Genomic DNA, 25,165 nt, shown 5'->3' on the forward strand with positions numbered 1-25,165 from the left:
ATGTTAACAGTAAAGAGAAAAAAAGTTTATCTATCACCACAAGAAACAAATAGAGAAGACAAAGAGTAAACCAGAAAGAAAGGAACAAAAGATACTTAACACATCCAAACAAAAATCAATAAAATGCTAGGAGTAAATTAAAACCTTTCAATAACAACTCCATGCAAAAGGATTAAATTCCAATCAAAAGACACAGACTGACTGACTGGATTAAAAAGGTGGACCCAACTATATGCTGCCTTCAAGAGACTCACCTCACCTGTAAAGACACACATAGACTAAGAGTGAAAGGATGGAAAAAGATATACCATGCAAATAGAAATGAAAAACTAGCGAGAATAGCTATTCTTATATCCGATAAAATACACTTTAAATCAAAAACCATAAAAAGAGATAAAGAGGGCCACTATATAATGATAAAAGGATTTATCCATCAAGAAGACATAACAGTCATATATATATGCACCCAACATCAGAGCAGCCAGATTTATAAAGCAAACACTATTAGACCAAAAGAATGAGATAGACACTAATACCATAATAGCAGGGGACCTGAACACCCACTCTCAGTATTGGACAGATCATCTAGGCAAAGAATGAGCAGAGAAACACAAGATCACTTTAAAAAAGAAACAGAAGAAAACACTTTAGACCAATTGGACTTGGCATATATCTACAGACCATTCCATCCAACAAACTCAGAATATTCATTCTTCTCATCAGCACATGGAACATTCTCCAGGATAGATCACATATTAGGTCACAAATCAAGTCTCAACAAATTCAAAAAAATTAGAATTATCCCATGTATTTTTTCAGATCACAATGGATTAAAAATAGAAATCAATAACAAATTAAACTCTGGAAACTATATAAACACATGGAAATTAAACAGCATTCTTCTTAATGACATATAGGTCTAAGAAGGACTCAAACAGGAAATCAAAAAATGTATTGAAAATAATGATACATTATACCAAAACCTGTTGGATACTGCAAAAGCAGTCCTAAGGGGAAATATATCACATTAAATGCTTACTTCAGAAGATTGGAAGGATGGAAAGTAAGCAACCTAATACTCCACCATAAAGAATGAGAAAAACAAGAGCAATCCAAACCCAAAGTTAGAAGATGGAAAGAAATCAGTAAGATCAGAACAGAACTTAATGAAATAGAAACCCAGAAAATAATACAAAAGATCAATGAATCAAAAAGTGGTTTTTTTGAAAAAATAAATAAAATTGACAGACAATTAGGAAGGCTAACTAAAAAAAGGAGAAGATCCAAATAACAAAAATTAGAAATAAAAAAGGTGATATTACAACTGATATCTCAGAAATACAAGAAATCATTAGAGACTACTATAAACAACTATATGTCAACAAATTTGAAAATCTGGAGGAAATGGATAAATTTCTGGACACACACAAATTACCAAAACTGAGCCAAGACAATGTAGAAAATCTGAGCAGACCAATAACAATAAAAGAGATTGAAGCTGTTATCAGAAGGCTCCCAACAAAGAAAAGCCCAGGACCTGATAGGTTCACAGCAGAATTCTACCAAACATTCAAAGAGGAATTGACACCAATTCTTTGCAAACTATTCCAAAAGATTGAAACAGAGGCCATTCTCCCAAACTCATACTATGAAGCAAACATCACCCTGATACCAAAATCAGACAAAGACACAACAAAAACAGAATACTAAAGGCCAATATCCTTGATGAATATCGATGCAAAATTCCTCAATAAAATACTAGCTAACATAATACAGCAACACATACACAAAATTGTACACCATGATCAAGTGGGATTCATCCCAGGGATGCAAGGTTGGTTCAACATATGCAAATCAATAAATGTGATACACCACATCAATAAAATCAAAAACAAAGACCATATGATCATCTCTATAGATACTGAAAAAGCATTTGAGAAAATTCAACATTCATTCATGATAAAGTCTCTCTACAAGTTAGGTATAGACAGAAAGTATCTCAACATAATTAAAGCCATATATGATTAGCCCACTGCCTATATAATCCTGAATGGAGAAAAGCTGTAAGCTTTTCCATTAGGAACTAGACAAGGATGCTGACTCTCACCACTCCTATTCAACATAGTGTTGGAAATACTAGTCAGAGCAATAAAAGAAGAGAAGGAAATAAAGGGCATCCAGATTGGAAAAGATGAAGTCAAACTGTCCCTGTTTGCTGATGACATGATCCTATATATTGAACACCCTAAAGCCTCCACAAAAAAACTGTTAGCATTGATAAATGATTTCAGCACAGTTGCAGGATGCAAAATCAACACACAAAAATCAGTAGCATTTCTATACTCCAACAATGAATAAGCAGAAAAAAGAAATCAAGAAAGGTAGCCATTTACGATAGCCACCAAAAAAAATAAAATACTTCGGTATAGAGTTAACCAAGGATGTGAAAAATCTCTCCAATGAGAATGACAAACCACTGTTGAGAGAAATTAAAGAGGACACAAGAAGATGGAAAGATATCCCATGCTCTTGGATTGGAAGAATCAACATAGTGAAAATGTCCATACCACCCAAAGTGATCTACAAATTCAATGCAATCCCCATCAAAATTCCAATGACATTTTTCTCTGAATTGGAAAAAACTATCCTAACATTTATATGGAATAACAAAAGACAACAAATAGCCAAAGCAATTCTGAGCATAAAAAATAAAGCTGGAGGCATAACACCACCTGACTTTAAATTATACTACAAAGCAATAATAACCAAAACAACATGGTACTGGCATAAAAACAGACACACAGATCAATGGAATAGAATAGAGAATCCAGAAATCAACCCACAAACCTACAGCCATCTGATCTTTGAGAAAGGCACCAAGTTTACACACTGGGGAAGAGACTGCCTCTACAGCAAATGGGGCTGGGATAGCTGGATGTCCATATGCAGGAGAATGAAACTAGACTCATACCTCTCACCATATACCAAAATCAGCTCAAAATGGATTTAATAATTAAATATACACCCAGAAACAATAAAACTTCTTAAAGAAAACATACGGGAAACACTCCAGTAGGATTGGGAAGTAGAACAGAAGTAGGATTGGGTACAGACTTCATGAATATGACTCCAAAAGCACAGGCAACCAAAGGAAAAATAAACAAATGGGATTATATCAAACCAAAAAGCTTCTGCACAGCAAAAGAAATAATTAACAGATTTAAAAGACAACCAACAGAGTGGGAGAAAATATTTGCAAAATATACGTTTGACAAAGGACTAATATCCAGAATATACAAGGATCTCAAACAACTTTACAGCAAAAAGCAAGTAACCCAATTAAAAAATTGGCAAAGCAGCTAAATAGGCATTCCTCAATATATGACTGGCCAACAGACACATGAAAAATTGCTCAACATCACTCAGCATTTGAAAAATGCAAATCAAAACCACACTGAGATACCATCTCACTCCAGTTAGGATGGCTAATATCCAAAAGACTGAGAATGATAAATGCTGACAAGGTTGCGGAGAAAAAGGAACTCTCCTTCATTGTTGGTGGAAATGCAAAATGGTGCAGCCTTTATAGACAATAGTTTTGAGGTTCGTCAAACAATTACAGATAGATATATCATATGACCCAGCTATTCCACTGCTGGGAATATACCCAGAGGAATGGAAATCCTTATGTCAAAGGGGTACATTTGCTTCAATGTTTATTGCAGCACTATTTACAATAGCCAAGAGTTGGAACCAGCCCAAATATGCATTATCAGATGAGTGGATATGGAAAATGTGGTATGTCTGCACAAGGGAATTCTACTCTGCTATAAAAAAGAATGAAATACTACCATTTGCAGCAACATGGATGGACTTAGAGAGAATTATATTAAGTGAAATGAGTCAGGCCCAAAAATAGAAATACCACCTGTTCTCACTTATTTGTGGGAGCTAAAAATAAATAAATAAATACACAAATGGGGGGTACAGAGAAGAAGACACAACAATTACAATTCCTTGAACTTGTTAAGACAAGTAAACAGATGTGATGTTGATAGGTGGGAGGGGGAAAGAGGGAAGGGGAGAGAGGAATTGGTAAAGGGATACAAAAATCAATTACATTGTATATTGATAAAATAAAATAAAATAAAAATAACAATCCTTCTCAAACTAGTCCAATAAACTGAAGAAAAGAGAATACTTCCAAATTCATTCTATCAGGTCAGAATTACCCTACTACCAAACACAGACAAAGATACTAGAAGAAAACTACAGACTAATATCCTTGATAAAAACTGATGTAAAAATCCTAATCAAAATATTAGCAAGCTGAAATCAACAAAATATTAAAAGATTATACATTATGATCAAGTGGAAGTTATTCCTGTAATGCCAGGATAGTTCAACATATAAAATCAATCAATTAGGAGAATGAAGAATAAAAACTACACGATCATGACAATGGATTCAGAAAAAGCATTTGACAAAATTCAACATCCTTTCATGATTAGAAAAAAAAAAAACACTCAACAAACTAGGGTCACAGGTGTGATCCTCTATATAAGGAGAGTGAGTAAGAAAGTTAGCTCTCTTGCTCAGGCCATTCTTGCCATCTAATACCCTGCATTGCTGTAGAAAGTCACTACAAAGAAGGCCCTCACCAGATGTGTTCCCTGGACGTTAAACTTCCCAGCCTCCAAAACTATAAGAAATAAATTTAATTTTCTTTATAATTTACCCAGCTTCAGGTATGCTATTATAAGCCACAGGAAACGGACTAATGTAAAAGCTTAGAAATAAACCCTCATGTATATGGTCAAATAATCTTAGACAAGAGTGACAGGGCTACATTGGGCAAAAAATAGTCTCTTCAAAAATGGTGTTGGGTAAACTGGATGGCCACATGCAAAACAATAAAGTTGGAGCCTTATCTTACACCATATACAAAAATTAACTGCAAGATGAAAAAAGATCTAACTGTAAGGCCTGAAACTATAAAACTCCTAGAGGAAAAAAACATAGGGAGAATGCCTCATGACACTGGATTTGACAATTATTTCTTGGATACGACACCAAAAGCATAGGCAATAAAGCAAAAATAGATAAATGGACTACATTCAACTTAATACATTGGTACAGTAAAGGGAACAAGCAACAAAGTGAAAAGGAGTATTATCTACCTAAGGAAAGATGGAAACCCTACTATATGCTACGATACGCATGAGACTTGAGGATATTATGCTAAGTGAAGTAAGCCAGTCACAGAAAGACAAATACTGAATGATTCCAATTTTATGATGAATCTCAAGTAGTCAAACACTCAGAAACAGAAAGTAGAACGATGGTTGCCAGGGTCTGGGGAGAAGGGAAAAAAGAGAGATGTTAAATGGACATAGAGATTCGGTTCGTCAAGATAAAAAGTTCTAGATACCTGTTGCAAAACAATGTGCAGTAGTTAACACTACTGTACTGTATGCTTAAAAATGTTTAAGATGTATATTTTAGATGTATTTGTGTGTACATATAGGTGCATATAAGTCACATTTGCATACATTTTTCTAAAAATATGGTTATTACAGATTAAATATACATATTTATTCATAAGCTATAGTACTTTTCAATAAATATTTTATACTATGTAAACAAAAAAAAAAAAAAGGAAAGAAAGAAAACGGCTTACTTTTTCTCAGATGTGCTATTCTCAGAGGCCTTAAGAAATGGTGCCCCTATCACATAACCCAGAGCATATCCAACCACTCCTGAAGCTTCTGCAAGACCTACAAATGAATATTGAATATCAAGCAACTTCTTAAGCCAGCTTTGTCATAAGATGATAAACATTAATTGACTGAAATGAATTACTTCTGAAAGCTTTTTCTAGCATTTTGTATTAGAGTTCTCCAGAGAAAGAGAACCAATATTATATATGTATAATATCAATATTATATATACACACACACTGATGGATTTTGAGAAACTGTTTCAAACAATTGTGGGACCAAACAAGTTCTAAATTTGTAGGGCAGGCCAACAGGTTGGAAATTCAAGTAAGAGCTGATGCTGCAGTATTGAGCAGAATTGCTTCTTCTTTGGGAAAACTCAGTCTTGGCTCTTAGGACCTTCAACTGATCGGATGAGGCCTGGCTACATTATGGAGGTGATCTGCTTTACTCAACGTCAACTGATTGTAAATGTTAATCACATTAAAAAAAAAATAGCATCACTAAAACATCTAGATTAGTGTTTGGCCAAACAACTGGGTGCCATAAGTTAGTCAAGCTGTCACGTAAAATTAACCATCATGCATATTGACCAATGCATGTATTAGAGAAACTCAGATAATTTAATTATATAAATCATTATACCTTATTTAATCAATATATTTATGTAATATAAATAAATGTTTATCTTCAATATAAATATAAACTTAATATACCTTATTTCACTTTAATTTGTGGTACTATAGTAAGATGATATTTTAACATTATGATAACTATTCCATCCTTCACTTTAGCTGCCAGGGTGGCAACATATGGCAATACAGTAAGCTTTTCTCTGCAGTGTATAGATGTGTTTTAATTTTTATTAAGCAGAACCAAAAGTAAAACCAGCAGATTTTCTGCCACCTTTGACCAGTGCTAATAAATTATGCAATTTCTTTTCTAAAAGCAAACATAAATATGAATATTATATTATCTACTTTAGTTTATTGGCATGACTTTTTTTACTTCTGCTGGAAAATAATTATTTTTGTGCAAAATTCTATTTTCTTTTAATTAACTTTCACAATAAGTATGTAGAAACAACTTTTTTTTTTTTTCCAAAAATGGTAATTAGATAACCTTGAACAAATAGAGGCTCTATCAGGACCAGAATCTACTGCAATATAAGAAAGTACACATTATTCTGAGGTATATCCAGGATTACTTACTGTAGGATATAGTAGCAGAAGACATTGTAAATAGGGGATACTACACTGTGTTTATTTAAATAACATACCATTTCTCTCCTTCATAGGATGAACAACATTATGTTTTCAATTAACTTCAAAATATCAGAGGCCGAAAAAAGAATGAGTTAATATATATAAAGAGCTTAGTATAATGATAATTGTTTCAGCACCACACTGACTGCAGTACTGAAGAGGTATAAAACAATGTCCTATTTCCCTTATGGACATGATGGCAGCAGCTTCCCACCTGCTTCCCCAAAGTTTAAACAAGCAATTATTCAAGCAATTCAATGCAGTAATTTTACATTTTTTTGCTAGAGAAATGAACATTAGCCTACATAGCTTAATATGACTATATATACGTATAGTTTTTATTACTTAAGAAAGAATGTATTTTCTCTATTGCTCTATATATTTTTAGTGACCTTCAGATGACTTGTCTAATCTCAAGCACCTTCTCAGAATTCGGTGGCTCAATATGATTTTAATGTTAAGCATACCAGTTACCATTTATTACCATATTATCATAAGGGTTAATAATTAGCACTTCTATATCAGTTTAAATATGCACACCAAAATGTAAAAACTTAATGAAAATTCAAAATGGGTCAATTGTATTAGAGGAGGGAAAAAACTCGCCTAAATAGGTACCAGCTGAGTGTGTGGTGACGCTGTCATCAATATAGGTTAACCCAAGGATATAAATAGGCATTCCTGCTATTCCCTGCACAGTCTGCCCAAGGATGAAGAAAGATACATATTTTGATTGAAATGATAATGTGCTTTTCTGGCAAGTTTTGAAAGCCATTGATTCTTGGCAAATACCTTTTGAAAAGAGGATAATTACATTGTTGTAAATAGAATTCAGAAGTTAAACATAAAACAAACATGCAGTATTCTTTATCAGATATTTTACTTTTTATAAGCTCTTTCCATCATTATGCTTTTTTCTTTTAGCTAATATTTCATTTACATTAAATATAGTAGTACTATAAGCAATAATCATGTTCTCAGAAAAATGCAGTGATAAAAGAAAATTATGTGAATACTGGAAAAGATGCATGTATAAACCAAAATATAAATGTGCATGCACAATTGTATACACACACTTAAGTGTGCATAGATATGTCTGTATACATATACATTTACACACTCACATATACATATATAATTCTTCTTAAATTTGGCAGCTGGTTGACCTGACTTTGGACCCCAGGATAAAATTATTTCTAATGTTCTGGATTACCTGAATTATCAAAGATTACCTTCTGAGTTTAGTTCTATGTCCACTTCTTTATATTAGCTTTACATCACTAACTTCTAGAACACGGATTCATAAGCACAAGGCATTACACAACACAAATTTCTTTCTATTAGAGTTAGTTATTATATGGTCATCCAGTAGATTTTAAATTTCTTTAGGTCACAGTATATGGGTATTTCTTATGCTTTTTTTATTCACATGGTTATAGAACAGTACTAAATAAATGTGTAATTACATTTGTTATTAGATTGGTAGGTACAGGCAATACTATTAGATCATATTGATTGTGACCATTTTGGTTGAAATTTAACAAATGCCCTTAAAATATTAGGGTGGAAAGCTTATTAAAGTGCTGATTGCAAAATAGTACACAAATGGAAATTTTCAACTGGCTTAGTATCCATATGGGATGATATGTTAGTCCATATCAAATGAGAGGAAGTCTCTAGAATTGTGATTCAAATGCTCATGGTTCAATTTTATATAGGCATACATATTAACTTGTGGTAAGATCAGATTCAGTGTGATATTTCCAACAACCTACCCTCTTAGTTCCTTGAACTCTCCTCCTCTCACACATTGTACTCTACCCACCTCAGCTACTCATTTTAAATGTCAAAAATAATAACTACAAACCTTCCCTAATTGCAACTTCAAGCATCTACTCTAAGCACCACTGTCTTTCCAGCTCACTCCTTCTAGTAACCCAATTCCAACAATCATTAAAACTCACCAGGACCTATAATCCATTTACTCTGTTCCTTTTCACTATCCTAATGTTCCCTTCATGTCCTTACTACTCTCATTATCATAAGAACACTTTTAATTTCCTTGCTCTCTTTCAGGTCATGCCCCTGGTAAAACTGCAGCCCTAGTCAAATTAACTCTTTCCCCCACTCTATACCTACACGCTTTTAAAGCTGAATGTGGCTGGAGAAAAATACACAACCGTGCAAATCCTACTTTGAATTCAAGATTAATATATTCAAGGAGCTCCTGCATGCTCCTGATAATCAAAAAATAGATCCCTAGTCTATTTACTCTTCCATTTTCCCAGAAAATTCAACTTTTTTGATTTCTTTCTCCTAGGGATCACAGTCCTAAGCTTCCTAGCTTCCTGTTGACTGATATCTGAAAGCAAATATTTTTGACCAATAGACCAAAACTAATCTTTTAGTGCTCTCTTTCATACTAAAACAGTCTCTTTTTTGGACTATAAGTTATATGGTCACACTAAGTAACAATCAAGAGATGAGAGAATTTCAAGACAGATAGAGTGACCAGTATTACCAAACACTGGTGACAGTTCAAGAAATATAATAATAAAAAGATTTCACATTGTATTAAATAGCATGAATTGCAGTGATAACTTGGTGAAAATAGTTTTGTTGCAGCATTTAGGGTGAAAGGCATATTAAAGTGGGCTGAAGAAAGAATAGCAGATAAAATCAGGAAGTATGGACAATTTTTTCAAAAAATTTGTCCATTAAAGTTAGGAAGATATGTAAAGTTCTAAAAAGAGAACTGCAAAACATGTCAATTATTGTTTCTATTGTCTAAGATGGGAAGAACTTGAGCACATTTAAGTGCCAGTGATAGGAGGATGTGCAGAAAGAGGAGGGAGAAAATCACAGTGGAACAAAGTCCCCAAGGAAGCACAGAATACAGAATGTTTAGCAGGGGACAACTCTTCCATTTTAACAGGAAGGAAGAAGCAAAGAATATCAACCCACAAAATAGGTAGAATTATAAATTCTATGTAAAGAAGTGAAGGCAATTTTCTTTTATGACGTGTATTTTCCATCCAACACAAAAGATAAGAGTTAAATGGGGAAAGTCTGAAATCCTTGTTGTGAATTATGGAAGAGAGTGGACTAAAAAGAAAAACTGTTTTCAGGAGAACAAATCCATCAGAGAGCACAATTGAGAATTAAGGTTGACAGCAACAAATTCATTATAGGACTAGTCAGCAGCCTATATGTAATAGGTAAAGGAAAGATGTATGGTTCGATCAAAAGTTTTACAGGGTGGGACAAGAAAGGACAGTGGGACAACATAGCTTAGGATAATGATTAGAGTGTGTTTGAAAAATGCTAAATTTCATATTAAGGAACATAAAATCAGCTATAAATGAAGAGAAATAACAACAAGGAAAATCTGATAAAGGGAGAAAGTAGGTATTATTGTACTGGAGGTTCCATTGAAAAGAAGGAACTTTTCTGTCTTTGTTATATGAGTGACTTTAAAGAATTGGTGGGTATAGTCAGAGAGCTGGGTAATAGACATTTAGGAAGTTCTCAGTAAAGGGAAAGTGTACTGAAACCATGGATGTGTGTGGTGGTCACTTAAATGTAGATCTCCAGGAACTAAAGATCAGAATGTAATGCAGGTGTTCTCATGAACTTGTGGAGAAAACTCAATTTTAACATCTCAAAGATGTGAGTATGATATCTATATGTTATCTGAGTCACAGGGGCTAGAGATTAACAGGTCATCAGTGCAGATAACTGGGATGGGGTTTGGGGAGCAGGGATAGTAGGAAGTAGTTGTAAATGGACTGTGCCAGACAGGCTCAGACCACTCATAAGAGAAGATGAGCATAACAGCTAACTGGAGATTATAGAAAGAGGACAGAGTCAGAGAGATATGTAGAAAAGAAAAAGAGAAGGATAGGAGAAAAAAGGATAAAATAAGAGAATATAGAAACTCTGTGTGTGTATGTTTGTGTATGTGTGTGTGTGTATAAACTGAGATATGAACATAGAGTAGAAAAGTCATTATGTAAGAACTAAACTTTCAAACACAATAAGTTGAATATCTGCATAGATAGATGTATGAAATGAGCACTTCTACTACAAAGACTGTTTACTTTATTTTCTACTTCCCTAATACTAAGTGCAGAGTCACCCTGTAAATGCCCTACAATTCATCTAACAAAACCTATTTAGATCCAGCAATCCCACTTCAAAGGAATGGAAATCATCAGGCTGAAGAGATGCCTAAACTCCCATGTTCATCACAGATCTATTTACAATAGCCAAGACATGAAACCAACTTAAATGTCCATCAACAGACTCCTGGATAAGGAAAATGTGGTATATATACACAGCGGAATACTACTCTACCATAAAAAAGAATGAAATTCTGCCATTTGCAGCAACATGGATGAGATTGGAGAAAATTATGTTAAGTAAAATAAGCCAAACACAGAGAGAGAAATACCACATGATACTGCATGTCCTCACTGATAAGTGGAAACAAAGGAAGAAAGAAAGAGAGACAGAGAGAGAGAGAGAGAGATAAAGAGAGAAAGAAAGAAAGAAAAAGACAACAAAAGTATGTTGAACTTCCAGGAGAGAACCAGTCTATGCTTCCTAGAGGTAGGTGGGGAGAGGGAGAGGGGATTGGGAGAGATGGGTATGGGGCATGAAGAATAATTACTATTCGTAATAATGAATATGCTAATAATATTGATTTGATCATCACATGTCATACACAGCTGATGATAGTCAATGCTGTACTCCAAAAATATGTATAATTAATTATGTTTCAACAAATAAATAAATAAAAGTTTGAAAACCACCCTCTTTAAGTATATTAGTATCCAAAGAAGGATCAATAAATCAATAGCTTTCTAAGAAATGCACACACACAAAAATACAGTTCTGTGGAACTTCAAATAACATTTATCTAGTAAGAATAGTGAAAAGATTGTGGAATAAATTGAAAATAAAAAACAAATTGAAGAAGTCACCAGTCTTTTCAGATTCAAGTACTATGTCAAAGAGCAGCTCCCATTTTGGAATGGTAGGAGTAGCTAGAAAAGGAGTCTGACCCTTTTTTGTGTGTCTTCCACAATGTGTTTAATTAATCCCTTTATTCTCACCTCAACACACAAGGTGAGAATAAAGGGATTAATTAAAACACATTGTGGAAGACATAAGGAATTACTGAAGTTCTCAAGAGAGTTATAATATATATTAATTGATAAAAGAAAAACAATTTCACAAAATAAGTATCCCAGAATATTCTTTCACCTCCTCCCTGGGCTCATATCTTATATGAAAGGGTCTATGATTATGACATATAAGTTCACTAGGAAGCTACAATTAATTAGTGATTTTGGTCACATAAATTGATATGCATGGATGAATAGGCAGACAGACAGGAATCACAGTCTACTTAAGTTCCTTGAGCCAATAGTTTAAGTAAATACTGATTAGATGCATGACAGTATATTTTAAAATCTTACCTTCAATTTCTGTCTTCATTTCATAACTTCTATTATTAAAGAATGGAAAGGCGAAGAAAAGTGACCCAACTCCAATTAAAAAGGAGGAAACTGCCATCCATGTTGTTCTTTTTGCTCTCCCTCCATAGTATGCTACAAATATTGCTATCAGGCAAGATGAAATATCATAACTAGATTGCAGTACTGACTCCTCAATGATTTTCAGATAATAATCCTTCTGAAAATTGGCAATGCTCACATCTACAAGACCAAATATCATACCTGAAATGTAAAAAGAAAAAAGAAAGCAAGAATCTGCATTTTAAGAGACAAAATAGATCACAATTAAAATTATTACAAAGCAAAACAATTTACATTGATATAAGTTTATTTTACATTGTTCTGATGTTTAAACACTGTAAGCATGTAAAGATTCCCTTTCTAACATAAGCCAGGCACAGACAGAGATACACCATATGTCCTCACTCATAAGTGGGAGCTAAGAAAGTATGAAAGAGAGAGAGAGAGAGACAGAGAAAGAGAGGAAGGAAGGAAGGAAGAGATGGAAGTGAAGGAAGGAAGGAAGGAAGGAAGGAAGGAAGGAAGGAAAGAAGGAAGGAAGGAAGGCCACAATAAAACACAACTTTCAGAAGGAGAGAAAAGACCTATAGTCACCAGAGTAATTGGATAAGGGATTCAAAGAGTAATTATGATATGTAATGATGAACATGCTAATACTATTGATTTGATTATCACATATTATATACAGATACTGATAGTCAATTCTGTACCCCATAAATATGTATAATCGAAAGTAAATAAATAATTTTTTAAGGAATGAATAAATAAAAATAAAGCACAAATATGCTTTAACCTCTAGGAAATATTTGCTAATTAAATTTTTGAAGCTATTTGTTAACTACCTCTATGAGTAATTTACTGAAGAATGCTGACTATTGTATCTCACTTAGTACTGATCCTTATTTAAATGTATTATATTTCAATTATAAAAATTAATAAGTAATCTAATAATTGTTTATTTACCATCTAGAATAGGAAATAAAACATTATCGAAATATTTGAAGCCCAGTATGTACTTCCCAAACACATTCTTCTCCCTCCCCTCCATAACCAGTATTCTGTATTTGACGTTTACCATTTTTGAGCCTTTTAGATAATGTATAAATCCTTAAACAATATAGAGTATTGTTTTTCATGTCCTTGAGCATTAAATAAATGCTATCATACTATGTGCATTTCTATCTGTAGGCATCCAACTAGAAAAAAAAATCATACTAAGTGTTTGAAACAAAAATAAACTGATATAGGGATTGGTTACAAAAGCAGTACATTTATTGGAGCAAAAGGGAAAATGGTTATTAATCAAAACTCATGATATCTATATAACCAAAGTTTCTGAAGCATGGGCTGCGCTACTACTGCTGGAACTGCAATCGCTACCTCTTTCTGCAGGAAGCTAGGCGCCCATACTCTTCCTGATGGCTATGAGAGGCAGCTAACAGTCGCCTGCTGATTCTGCTGCTCCTACAGTTGCCAGAGCCAGAGCCCAGGAGCACTGTAATGCTGAATCATCCACTGTTGCTGCTGCTGATGGAACCACATTTATTCCTGAGCATAAATATAGGAGCCTTCAATCACCCAGCATTTCTCCTGCTGCCAAAAACACTACTAGAAACAGAGAGGGAAAAAAAGAGGCTTCCCTTCACCTCTTTTCAAATCTACTGTCAGCCTGTCCCTGGCAACACCTAAGAGGAAGCCAGCTGGCAAGGAACACTGGGAAGTGTAGTTTACAGGCTGCCAGTCCCCTTGCAAATAGGCGAGTCCAAAAGGGAAGCAATGGAGCTAATGGCCAACAGACACATAACTTGAAAAGTTCACCCTTTAGACTACTCAGGATACATTTTCATCCTTCTTCCCTATTTGAGCTTCCATATCAAACAAATAGCAACATCATCATACTTCTGCCTAATATATTGCAATTATCATTCTTACAAGGATGCCCTTACTCTTTCCCAAAAAAAGAGAGACACATAGTCCAATCGGTTGCCAAATTCATCTCAGGGTGATGTTAATCCTTCTAGTTTAGTCACAAACTTGAATAGATTTTCTTTAACCTAAAGACTAAATTGCAAAGGTAACTGCCAATAATTAAGCAAACATATAGCAGTCCTAAATAAACTTGAGAGAATTGTATTGCCGAAGAAACCACAAGCTAGACTAACAGCCACAACTAGTTTAACAGACCAACACCATCAAGAAACAAGATACAAAAACTTTGCTGCACCCAAGAGAGGAATTTTTTTCAACTCTCACTTGAGATGTGGCCAAGGAGGATAATGGCCAAGGGAGGAATTAAGTCCTACCAGTAACTTAGTCCATCACTAGGATGGAGGTATTAATTTCCCTTCTAACTGAGGCATATTCTGTAACCTAGAGACAAATTTACAAGGTTATCTGCCTTACCTATAGTACAAATAGAAAAATAAAATAGGAAGGGAAAGAGAAAGAGAAAAAATAATTGGAATACATACATACATACATACATACATATATATATATATATATATATATATATATATATAAGCAGACACACACAAATATATGTATGTTTATGTGTGTGCACATAAAACAAACAAGAGAAAGTATATAGCTGCTACAGTTTTTATTACTCTAAATGTTTATGAAACTGCACTTAATATTTAAAACTTCCTTCTTCTAGTACTCACCCTCTTTTCTACTCCTTGATCCCAGATAACAATACACAGGTTGCTACCTCAAAGCATATCCCCCATTCTATAGGACTACACCCAAAACTTGTTTATCATTGTCTACTAGCTAGAGTCTTATCTGAGTCTTCAACAGGACATCATAATTATTTGCAAGGCTGAGTTTCTGATTATTGAGATATGTAGTAAGATCAGTGAATTCCATGAGCATGAACCTCCTGTTGTACTTTTTCTATAAATTGAGTTTCTTGGTTAGAAGCAATGTGCTGGTAAATATGATCAGGTAAATGATGCATAAGGCATTCATTAAGACCAATTATGAGAGTGCCGCCACATCATGGTGACAGAAGAAGAACCCATACCCAGTATAAATAACTATTTCAGTGAGGAGAAATTACTGTCCATGCCATAACAGAAGCAGAACTATGTGATCAGCCTCCCTCCAGGTAACAGTTGAATTCACTAAGGAATGGAGCCATTTCTTAGATTATGTTGACTTTTCCTGGTAGCAAGGCAGGCCCTCGACAGTGCAATAGCCAGATCAGCCCTGGTGAAGGTAAGGCTGTGCATTCAGCTCTTGTATAAACACCATCCTTGATGTGATTGTCACTATAAACAAGAGCCCATTGAACAAGAGAAAGAATGGCTTAGGGAAAGAGGCTAATATCCACAGGGTGTTTATCTATCCACCTCATTATCGATCATTTCCTATGCAATGGATTTCTTCTGGTGAACATAGAATAACTCTGCCCATTTGGAGAGACACACCATTTGCCCAGTCTTCCTAATCACCAAATGGCGAACCATTAGGCAATGGTCAGCATGGTATCCAGGCAATATGGACAATCAGATATATTGCTCAAAGCTCTGTCCACTGGGAGGATTCTTTTTTTTTTTTCTGTTTTTCATGGCTTCCCCTGACTGGGGCTATAATGTTACCACAACACACTTCCACCTTTGAAAAACTACAGAGGCCCACCAGAAGCAATGTCTCTTTCTTAACAGTGAGTGGTACAAATGAAGAAGCTTTCCCTCCATTTTAAGAGATAGCCTTACATACTTCGAAGCAATTAGTCCCTAGAAGCATTACTAAAGTAGCAAACAAATTTTTGGTATGTAAGATATTTCCTCCCCAGGACAGACTTTATATTAGTCATTCCAGGAAGTCTAAATCTGATTCTAACTATGAGCATGGCAGCAATAAGGGGTAGTGGGATGGGTCATGAGGGGAATCAGCATTCCCTTTACTCAGGCAAAGTCAATTTAGTGTCTTCAAGCAAGGGATTGTCTTCTCTTTAGATACAGGTGGAATAGTTGCTCCTACTGGCAAAGGAGGTTCAGGATCTGGGGGTTCGTGGTTCTCAGACTAACCAAATTCCACCCAAATGCCTTTATCACAATTTTCAGGGTTTTACTTCACTCCAATCAATGTCCCTAATCTCACATAAGTGGTGAGCTTGTAAGTTCAACTTATGTTACAGTTCTGCAGCCTGTGAATAAGGATTGGTATTTCTCAAAATAAACCATATGTGGCTAAAAAAGATAAGAGATTCTTATAGAACCATCAGAGAAGCTCACATGTTTCCTAACCATGCTGCAAACTTCTCATTTTCTTTCTGTAAACCCTCCAGTGCAGTCAGAAGCAGTCAGGCAAACCCAGAATCTTTGCAGTCAGAAGTCCCATCGTGGGAGTCAATTGCAGTAGCTATTGGGTCTCCCAAAGCCTTGCCCTCAATAAGAACTCTGTCCTAAACAATATTTTAAATAACTCTTTTCTCACTACATGCCAAAGACTTCTAGTGAACCACAAACACAAATATCACTGTTTTCATTGCTTTCAAGACAAATCAAGTCAGATAACCAATTCCACATTCCCATCTTTGAGTGTTTGTTTTGTTTTGTTCTTCCTGGTTGAATTAGTCCATTTTTGTTGCTTATAACAAAATACATGGAACTGGGTAGTTTATAAAGAAAAAAGAAACTAATTGCTTACAGTTTCTGAGTCTGGGAAGTCCGAAGTCCATCTGGTGGTGGAAATAATGACCCACAAGTCTCACATTGCAACATGGCGGAAGCACAGAGAGCAGAGAGAGAGCAAGACAGACTCTCTTCTCCTTTTGAAGCCCTCAGAACCACGCCCCTGACCATTTTTAATCCATTCACTACTGCACAATCCTACAATCGTATAACCTTTTCAAAGTCTCCACCTTTCACCATAATAGGATTTCCCACCCTCTTAACAGTTACAGTGGGGGCTAAGTTTTAATACATAAAACTTGGGGGACACAATTCAAGTTCCAGTGAGTTCTGGGGAGACACAATTCAATCCACTACATTGGTTCAATGCCTGGTATAGAGTACTATATCAAAAATCATGACTTTTGTAACTTATAGACAAATTACTTTGATTACATTGGTGAAACTAAAAAAGTTTATTCAAAACCTTTTGAAACTTCTTTATATTATACATCAGAAATTTTTCAAAAAATAAAAGAATAATTATTCTTAATGCACACTTATACACTTTAACCAATCTTAGCCATACTTATCTCTAATAAAATGTTATTCATGTTTTTCCTGAAGAATATACTCTAATATTTTATTTCTAATAGTTTTCATAAAATTAGCTGCAATTCATTGAAGTTGCTTTTTACAGTTTTGCTGTAGAGGGTTAACTCAGCAAGCTCAAGATGTTAAAAAGGCCCATATTCAGGACTGGCCCTTGACGAGCTCCTGGAAGATGAGCTCTAAGTCCTTGGAATACTCTGCCTAATAAGAATGCTTTCATATGGCTGAAGTCTTAGACCAGATTGAACCAGTATGATCACAAAGTTTATGCTACCATGTGATTTATGGTGAACACCATTTTTGTTGTGGGGTATGGGGAGTCTGAGTAGCTGAGGTTAGTCATATAGGTGCTGCGTACCTATGTGACTGACCCCCCAAAAAACCCTGGACACCAAGGCTCAGGTAAGCTTCCCTGGTTAGCAGCTCTTTGCATGTGTTGTCACATATTGTTGCTGGGTTAATTAAGTATGTCCATATGACTACACTGGGAGAGGACACATAAAACTTGGGTCTGATTTTTTCCAAACTTCATCTCATGGGCCTTTTCCCTTTGCTGATTTTAATCTGTATTTTTTCACTGTAATAAACCATAACCATGAGTATAACAGCTTTTTCTGAGTCCTGTGATGTCCTTAGTCTGATGAATCATTGAATCTGAGTGTAGTCTTAGGGACTCCCAAAACAATAGTTAATAAATTTAAAGTTGCCTCCAATTGACATGTCACTGTGTATCATGACATTTTAATTAAGAAAACACTCTCTACAAGTGTGTACATATCTAGTAAGCACAAAGAAAACACTACAGAATGGAGGATGCTTTCAATTATATTTTGGTGTTGAAATATTTCAACCAAAATATTCCATTCAGAGAATCTTTCTTTGACAAATATTTTTCAAGACAAAATTCTTCAGATAAGTTGTCTCAATTTTAAATGTTTCACCAAATTTAGCTATGCAAAGCTATAGGCCTACTTGAGTTCATTCAGTCTTATAAAGAATATAAATTTACCTAATCAAGAATTAAGACACTATCCAAATATCCTTCCCCAAAATAGAAATTTTTATAAAGCACAGTTATAGAATTTTTAAAATAAGTATTGTATGTTACTCAAATTCTCATAGTTTAATTTGTTTAGTTCTTCTGTTGGTTTGGGAAGGATGAATTTTAATATCTTCCAATTGTTAAGCTTTGTTTTCGATAATTGTAATTTAACAAAATCTAATATTTAAGTAGTATTAAGCTTCATTCATTGAATACTTTCATTAAAGATTTCCAACTGCTTTTAAACAAAAATGCAACCAAAAATTAGAGAACTTATTTATAGAACAGTTCAAAACCATTATAGGACTCTGAAGTTGATTTATGAAATAGTTATTCAAGGCCCAACATTGTAAAATCTATTGTATCTAGGAGGCAAAGAGAGGCAATGTATGTTAGCAAGATGAAGTATTGATACATATAAACTTGAATGTAAAGAAATATTTGTAAATTTTAAAATATTACAGTTTGTTAGGATGCAATTGTGAATTATTTGTTTACCAATTCCAAGCACATTTCTGCCCCACAGCTTTCTTAGTTCCATAAGAACATTGTCTTTACCATGGTACTGTTCACCAAAATTTCTATTACTATTATTTTCACAGAAATAAATAATTTTATCTTCAATGTTGAAAATTTAAAAGAGTAGCATTTACAGCAAAGTCAGATGTTTATCTTCAGCAAAATGAACTTTCAAAGTTTTCCTTTAATTACATAAAAAACAAACCATTATTGAAATTAATTAAGTCCCTGATGGCACTAATAGAAAACTGGTATTATTTAACAGTTTGAAAAATTATTATTCTGCTAATGGGGCCAATTCATCACTTTAATTTTCACATGTGGATAGAAAAATTTGTAATAGAAAATGAGCAAAATTAAATTAGAACAGTTATTGAATCTAAATTAAAAAGTCATGCTTCACAGTATTTGGTAAGTAAACCTTCTGCAGTTGCATGTGTTATATCATCTCCTTTCACCTCAGTCTTCTAAAATAACCATTAACTTCAGCAGATTCATGTCTTTTGGTTTTCATGTCATCAGTAATAGCATCATGGCCCTTTCATAAATAGTAAATGTCAAAAGTATGCAAGTCTTCGTCAACTTTCTCAAAAATAGCATATACCATTTTTGAGTTCATTGTTCCAAAATGGCTTATTAGAAAATTAAAAAGTATCACAAAGTAATAAAATCAATAAGTGATGGTGATATATGCTATAAAATAAATGAAAACACCATGGCAGCAAGGGTGCTTAGACTATTCTCTATATAGTCTATGACTTTATTGTTCAGCCTGTTTCCTACAAATATTTCAAGTACAACTAATCTATAATTTCTAATGCTTCCCACTGACCCTACCAACAGGTAGCCTAGTGACACACATTCACACATTTTGCAGGTTACAGCACGGGCCATGAGCCATGGCAAATCCGGCTAACACACCAAGTGAGAGGCAGAACCAGCAGCACCAAAAATTTGCCCAACCACCCATTACTGGAAAGAATTAATTTCATTGCTTGATCCAAGATTATTTAATTTATCAGGAATGCTCTTCACACTGTCCCTGGAAAGAAAGTTTCATTAACATTATATGTAGACATGGCCTAGAAAGAAAGATGGGTTATTGCTGGTTGTCTTTTAGATTTAACTATGTGTCAGAGTAAGGACTCTATTCACCACATGATTTTTACCCACAGTAAAACAAGACCAGAGCACAATCAAGAAGTACAAAGTTGAGGCCAACTAAATCCATCACAACTTATTTAAATAAACTATTAATAATAGTACCTAGCAAAAAAAGGAAGGGAAAGGAATTGTAATGAAAAAGTGAGACAAGAGGCATAAATTGGACTGTCCCAGGATAATAGGAATGTATAGTTGACCTATTTAAATAGTAAATTAAAATGAGTTCCCTTACAATAAGGCAATTAACTAATATATCTACACACATTGCAGGAGCCTACGAAGCAAGCACACTGGAACCAAAAAGTAAAATCTTTTCTATGTAATGGTACTGACAAAGTTTAACATTATGACAGCTGGCAAAGAAAAATACATAAAGGGCCTGGGTACATTTTCACAGAGCAGTCAGAAGGATGAATTTGGAGTTTTAGCATCAATAAACTGATATTGATATTGACAGGCAATGAATTTGATGAATTGATTCTGAAAGAATTTGCATTAAGTGCACATTCCAACACAAACTACTTCATAAAAGAAAAGGAACACATCCAAATTAATTTCATAAAGCCACTATTATCTGTCACTAAAGACAGACAAAAAAAAAAAACATTCCAATAAACCAATACTCTCACAAAAACAAAAATTATTAACAAAATTTTGGGAAATTTAATCCAGCAATATATAAAAAAAGATAAAAATCCAGTCAAGAGAGTTTATCCCAGGATTGCAAGGTAGGTTAAATATCTGAGAATCCAAAAAAAAAGAAGCAATATATAATTTTCATAGAATAAATTTTAAAAACAGTATGATCATCTCAATAGGTGCAGGTAAAAGCACTTGATAAAATTCAACCCCAATTCAAGATAAACAATTCTCAGCAAACTAAGAAGAGAAGGGAACATCCTCAAATTGATGACGGGTATCTGGAAAAAACCTACAGTTATCATATTCAATTGTGAAAGGCTGAATGCTTTCTATCTAAAAATCAGGAAAAATCAATCAATATCTCTTTACAATTTCTATTCAGCATTGTACTGGAGAGGTCCCACCCAGTGCAATAAGATAATCAAAAGTAATAAAAAGTTTACAGATTGGGAAGAAAAAGTAAAACTATCCGTATTCATAGATAACATGATCATGTGTGTAAAAAATCCTAAGGTATCTGCATTTTTTAAAAAAAGCTTCTGTATTAGTTTCTGTTGCTTATAACAAAATACCTGGAGAACTGGGTGATTTATAAAGAAAATGAAATTTATTGCTTACAGTCCTGAGGCTGGGAAGTCCAAAGTCCAGGGAGCATATTTGGTGAAGGCCATGATGGTGGCGACAGTGTTGGCAGGGTACATTGCGAGATGGTGGAGCAAAGAGAGCAGAGAGAGACCAACCTCCTCATTCATTCTATTCACTCTCCTTTTAAAGCCCTCAGAACCATGCCCTGACCACCATTATTAATCCATTCATTACTGCATCGTCCTATACAATCACCTCTTCAAGGCCCCATCTTTCAATTACCATAATAGGATTTCCCATCCTCAACAGTTACATTAGGGATTAAGCCTCAGTGAGGTTGGGGGGCATCTATAACAGCACGTATACAACTAATACATTAATTTGGCAAACTTGCAGGATAGAAGATCTGAATAAAGAGATACATTGTATCCAGTCATCAGAACACTCAATGTTGTTAAAATGTCAGTTTTCTCCAAATCTATAAAATCAACCAAATCCATATTAAAATCGCAGTAAGTCTTTTAAAAAAATAGGCAAATTGATTCTAAAATTTATATGGAACGGCAAATTATCTAGAATAGCCAAAACAACTTTGTATACATTTAAAAGGGGGGATTTTATTGTATGTAAATTATACCTAAATAAAGTGGAAGTATGAAAGGAAGGAAGGGAGGGAGGAAAGCATGGCCTGAGTCTGCACATAATGAAACATCAAACAGACCAGAATGAAGTTCAAACCACTTAATGAAAGACCTATAGTCTTTAAGACTTTCAAGGACATAAGAAACAGGGAAAGAATGGAGTATTCAGTTTAAAGCAGACTTTAACCTGACCTTAATATCACTTTAATATGACAACTAAATGCAACATATGTTCCTGGATAGAATTCTGGGTCAAAAAGGAAAAGGAGAAAATATTGAGGCAAATGGCAACATATGAATGGGCCACCAGTTCATAATTAGATGATAGTATTGCACTAACGTTCCTGACTGGGAGGAGTGTATGATGCTTATGTAGGAGACTGTCTCACTTTGGTAAAACACACTGCAATAGTTAGCAGTAATGGGACTCCAAGTCTGAAAAAGTCTATACTAATATGTAGAGGGAAAGAGAGACTGAAGGTACACACGTGGTAAAATGTTACTGGGTGACAAGGATGCACAAGTTCTTGGTTTCGCCTTTGCATCCTATCTGTATTTTTAAAGTCATTTCAAAATTGTTTAAAATGTAGCTAAAAATAATAAATAGATCAATTAATAAATTTTAAAATTAAGATATATATCATTTATATGAATGCAAGGCTCTGTTCTATACCAGAACTGAGCTAATAACCTAGATGAACTCAGTTAAGTGATGGAGCTAAAACCATTCATTGTCAACCGCTTGTTCAAATACCTTCAATGGCTACTCATTACCCACCTAATAAGGTGATTAAATTAAATGAGATAATGCTTGTAAAGCACCTTATTCATGATTCAGCACAGTGGGAAGTAAATACCTTTTAGTATCCTTTCAAAATTCTGTCTGGTGTTTAAAGGCCTTCACAATCTGGCCACAATCTGTCTTTTTTTTTCTTTTTTAATTCATTTATGCATTCATTACATGTTTATTGAATGTCTTCTCTGCTTCAATCCCTATATTAGGTCCTGGTTAGATGCAATGAATCATATAAAAATAATTTCTCCCTTAAGGTGCTTAGATGAAAATATTATCCAGCCAAACTTGTCATTCACCATTCTGAAACAACAGCTTTCTGAAGCAAAGCACTCATTCATTCATTCATTTCATTATTCAACAAATGCTCCTAATACTCCTTAATTATATCCCTGACTGTCAGAACTGTACCTAAATACTAATGTATGGTTCAAATGCCTCTTCCTTCAAGAAAGTTCTTTGATGATCTCAAGACAAACTGATGTGTCCTTCTCATGTGGTTCTTACCCCATACAGACTTTTTATTGCACTTATTTAGACATAACATTTCAGTGCAAAATGAGATCAGATTTGGCAAATTCCAATGTCATCGGTGTAAAGAGGCTAGTAAAAAACCTAGATATAATGGGGGTGGTGAGAGTTGTGATCAAGTAGAGAATGTATGCCCCATCTAAAGGTGGTCAAATTCACATTCTTCTGCAAACTTTGTAGGCAAAAATAAACACCCTGGAGTTTCAGTTCTCTAATATAGATTACTTTAAGTCCCACCCCACACCCTCAATTCAGATGAGGAAACAAGATCCAGTAGAAAGTGGCTTAGCCAGAGTATCTCAAAACTGTGGACAAAGTAGGAACAATCTGGTAATCACAGACAGTTTTCAACCTTATTTTAAGCTCCAAGTGATTCAACGCCAAACTTCTCAGAGTTGGTGACCGAATAAGGTTCAAAGACTCAACAACACCGTCTCTCCAGCCGGCTATCTGAAGGCCAGGCCCCTGTCACCCACACTGTGTAGAATGGACTGTGTCAATCACGTGCTGCAGGTGAGCAATGAGAGGAGCCCCAGCCTCCCGTTAACTTGCTTTGATTCTGGTCATGCGTTGAGAACGTCAGAGAACCCAGCCTGCCGCTGGGCCCCTGCAGCGCGTCGTCCACACACCACACCTCCCTGTGCCGCCTCACCACGCGGGCAACCCGGGGCGGCCCCGCCGCTGCCCTCCCAGGACGAACCCGCCCCTCAGGCTCACCTTGACATATGGTTAGGGTGCAGTAGACAAACAAGAAGCAGCGAACGTTGTTAAAACGCTGGCAGCAGCGGATGACTATGCAGCCCAAGCCACAAGTCCCCTCCAAACTGTCGTTCGGTTGTGGTTCTGGTGGCTTCTTCAAAATGGGGGGCTTGGCCCTTTTCTTCTTTTGGAATCTGCTGAACCTTATCAGGGCCGCTGGCAACGTTCTCAGATACGGGGGCCTTCTTCTGGCCTCACCGGCCTCAGTGCCCTTGGCAGGCCGGGCCTGCGCGGCCCCAGGCTGCTCTTGCACTCGGGCTTCCTTCATGGCCTCGCCAGGCCCTGCTGCGGCTCGGGCGCGGCTCACCCTGCGCTGCTCCGGGCGTCGCTACTGGCGCTTTCCCCGGCCGCGGGCGGCCGACCCTTCCTGAGTCAATCCCAAAGCCCGCCGGGCGAGGGCGTCCGAGGACTGGGGAGCCGAAAGGGCGCCTGCAGCCCAAAGGGCGCCTGCAGCCCAAGCCTCGAGAGGGAACGTTCCTCCTCCACGGGAGGCCAACGTCCCCGCAGGGGGGTTGACAGTTGCCCTGGGAGAACGTCCAAGGCTGTTTTCCTTCTTTGCTTCCACGTGGGGAAGGAAAATGAAAAAAAGCTAGAGTAACGGAAGTCAAAGAATGCTAATACTTATTTAATGCTTACTCATTGGGAAGAAAGGAAAGAGAAATATGCAAAAACGGGATGGTGGAACTGTCCCCCAATTTCTTCAGACTACTTTATTGTGGTGTCTTTT

At 35.5% G+C, this 25,165-nt stretch overlaps 1 protein-coding gene across 1 annotated transcript in view; it reads right to left on the reverse strand.

Moving 5' to 3' along the window:
* The window catches only part of SLCO6A1 (solute carrier organic anion transporter family member 6A1), a 174,697-nt gene extending 149,991 nt beyond the window's left edge, over positions 1 to 24,706 (reverse strand). Inside the window, exons 1-4 of the mRNA XM_063087614.1 lie at positions 24,397 to 24,706; positions 12,469 to 12,729; positions 7,592 to 7,777; positions 5,681 to 5,777 (exon numbers count right to left, since the gene is read on the reverse strand). Coding sequence (XP_062943684.1) covers positions 5,681 to 5,777; positions 7,592 to 7,777; positions 12,469 to 12,729; positions 24,397 to 24,706 — 854 coding nt within the window. The remainder of the gene's footprint in view (positions 1 to 5,680; positions 5,778 to 7,591; positions 7,778 to 12,468; positions 12,730 to 24,396) is intronic.
* Positions 24,707 to 25,165: the final 459 nt, after the last annotated feature.

This window comes from Cynocephalus volans, chromosome 2, assembly GCF_027409185.1.
Source record: "Cynocephalus volans isolate mCynVol1 chromosome 2, mCynVol1.pri, whole genome shotgun sequence".
In the NCBI taxonomy this organism is placed as follows: domain Eukaryota; kingdom Metazoa; phylum Chordata; class Mammalia; order Dermoptera; family Cynocephalidae; genus Cynocephalus; species Cynocephalus volans.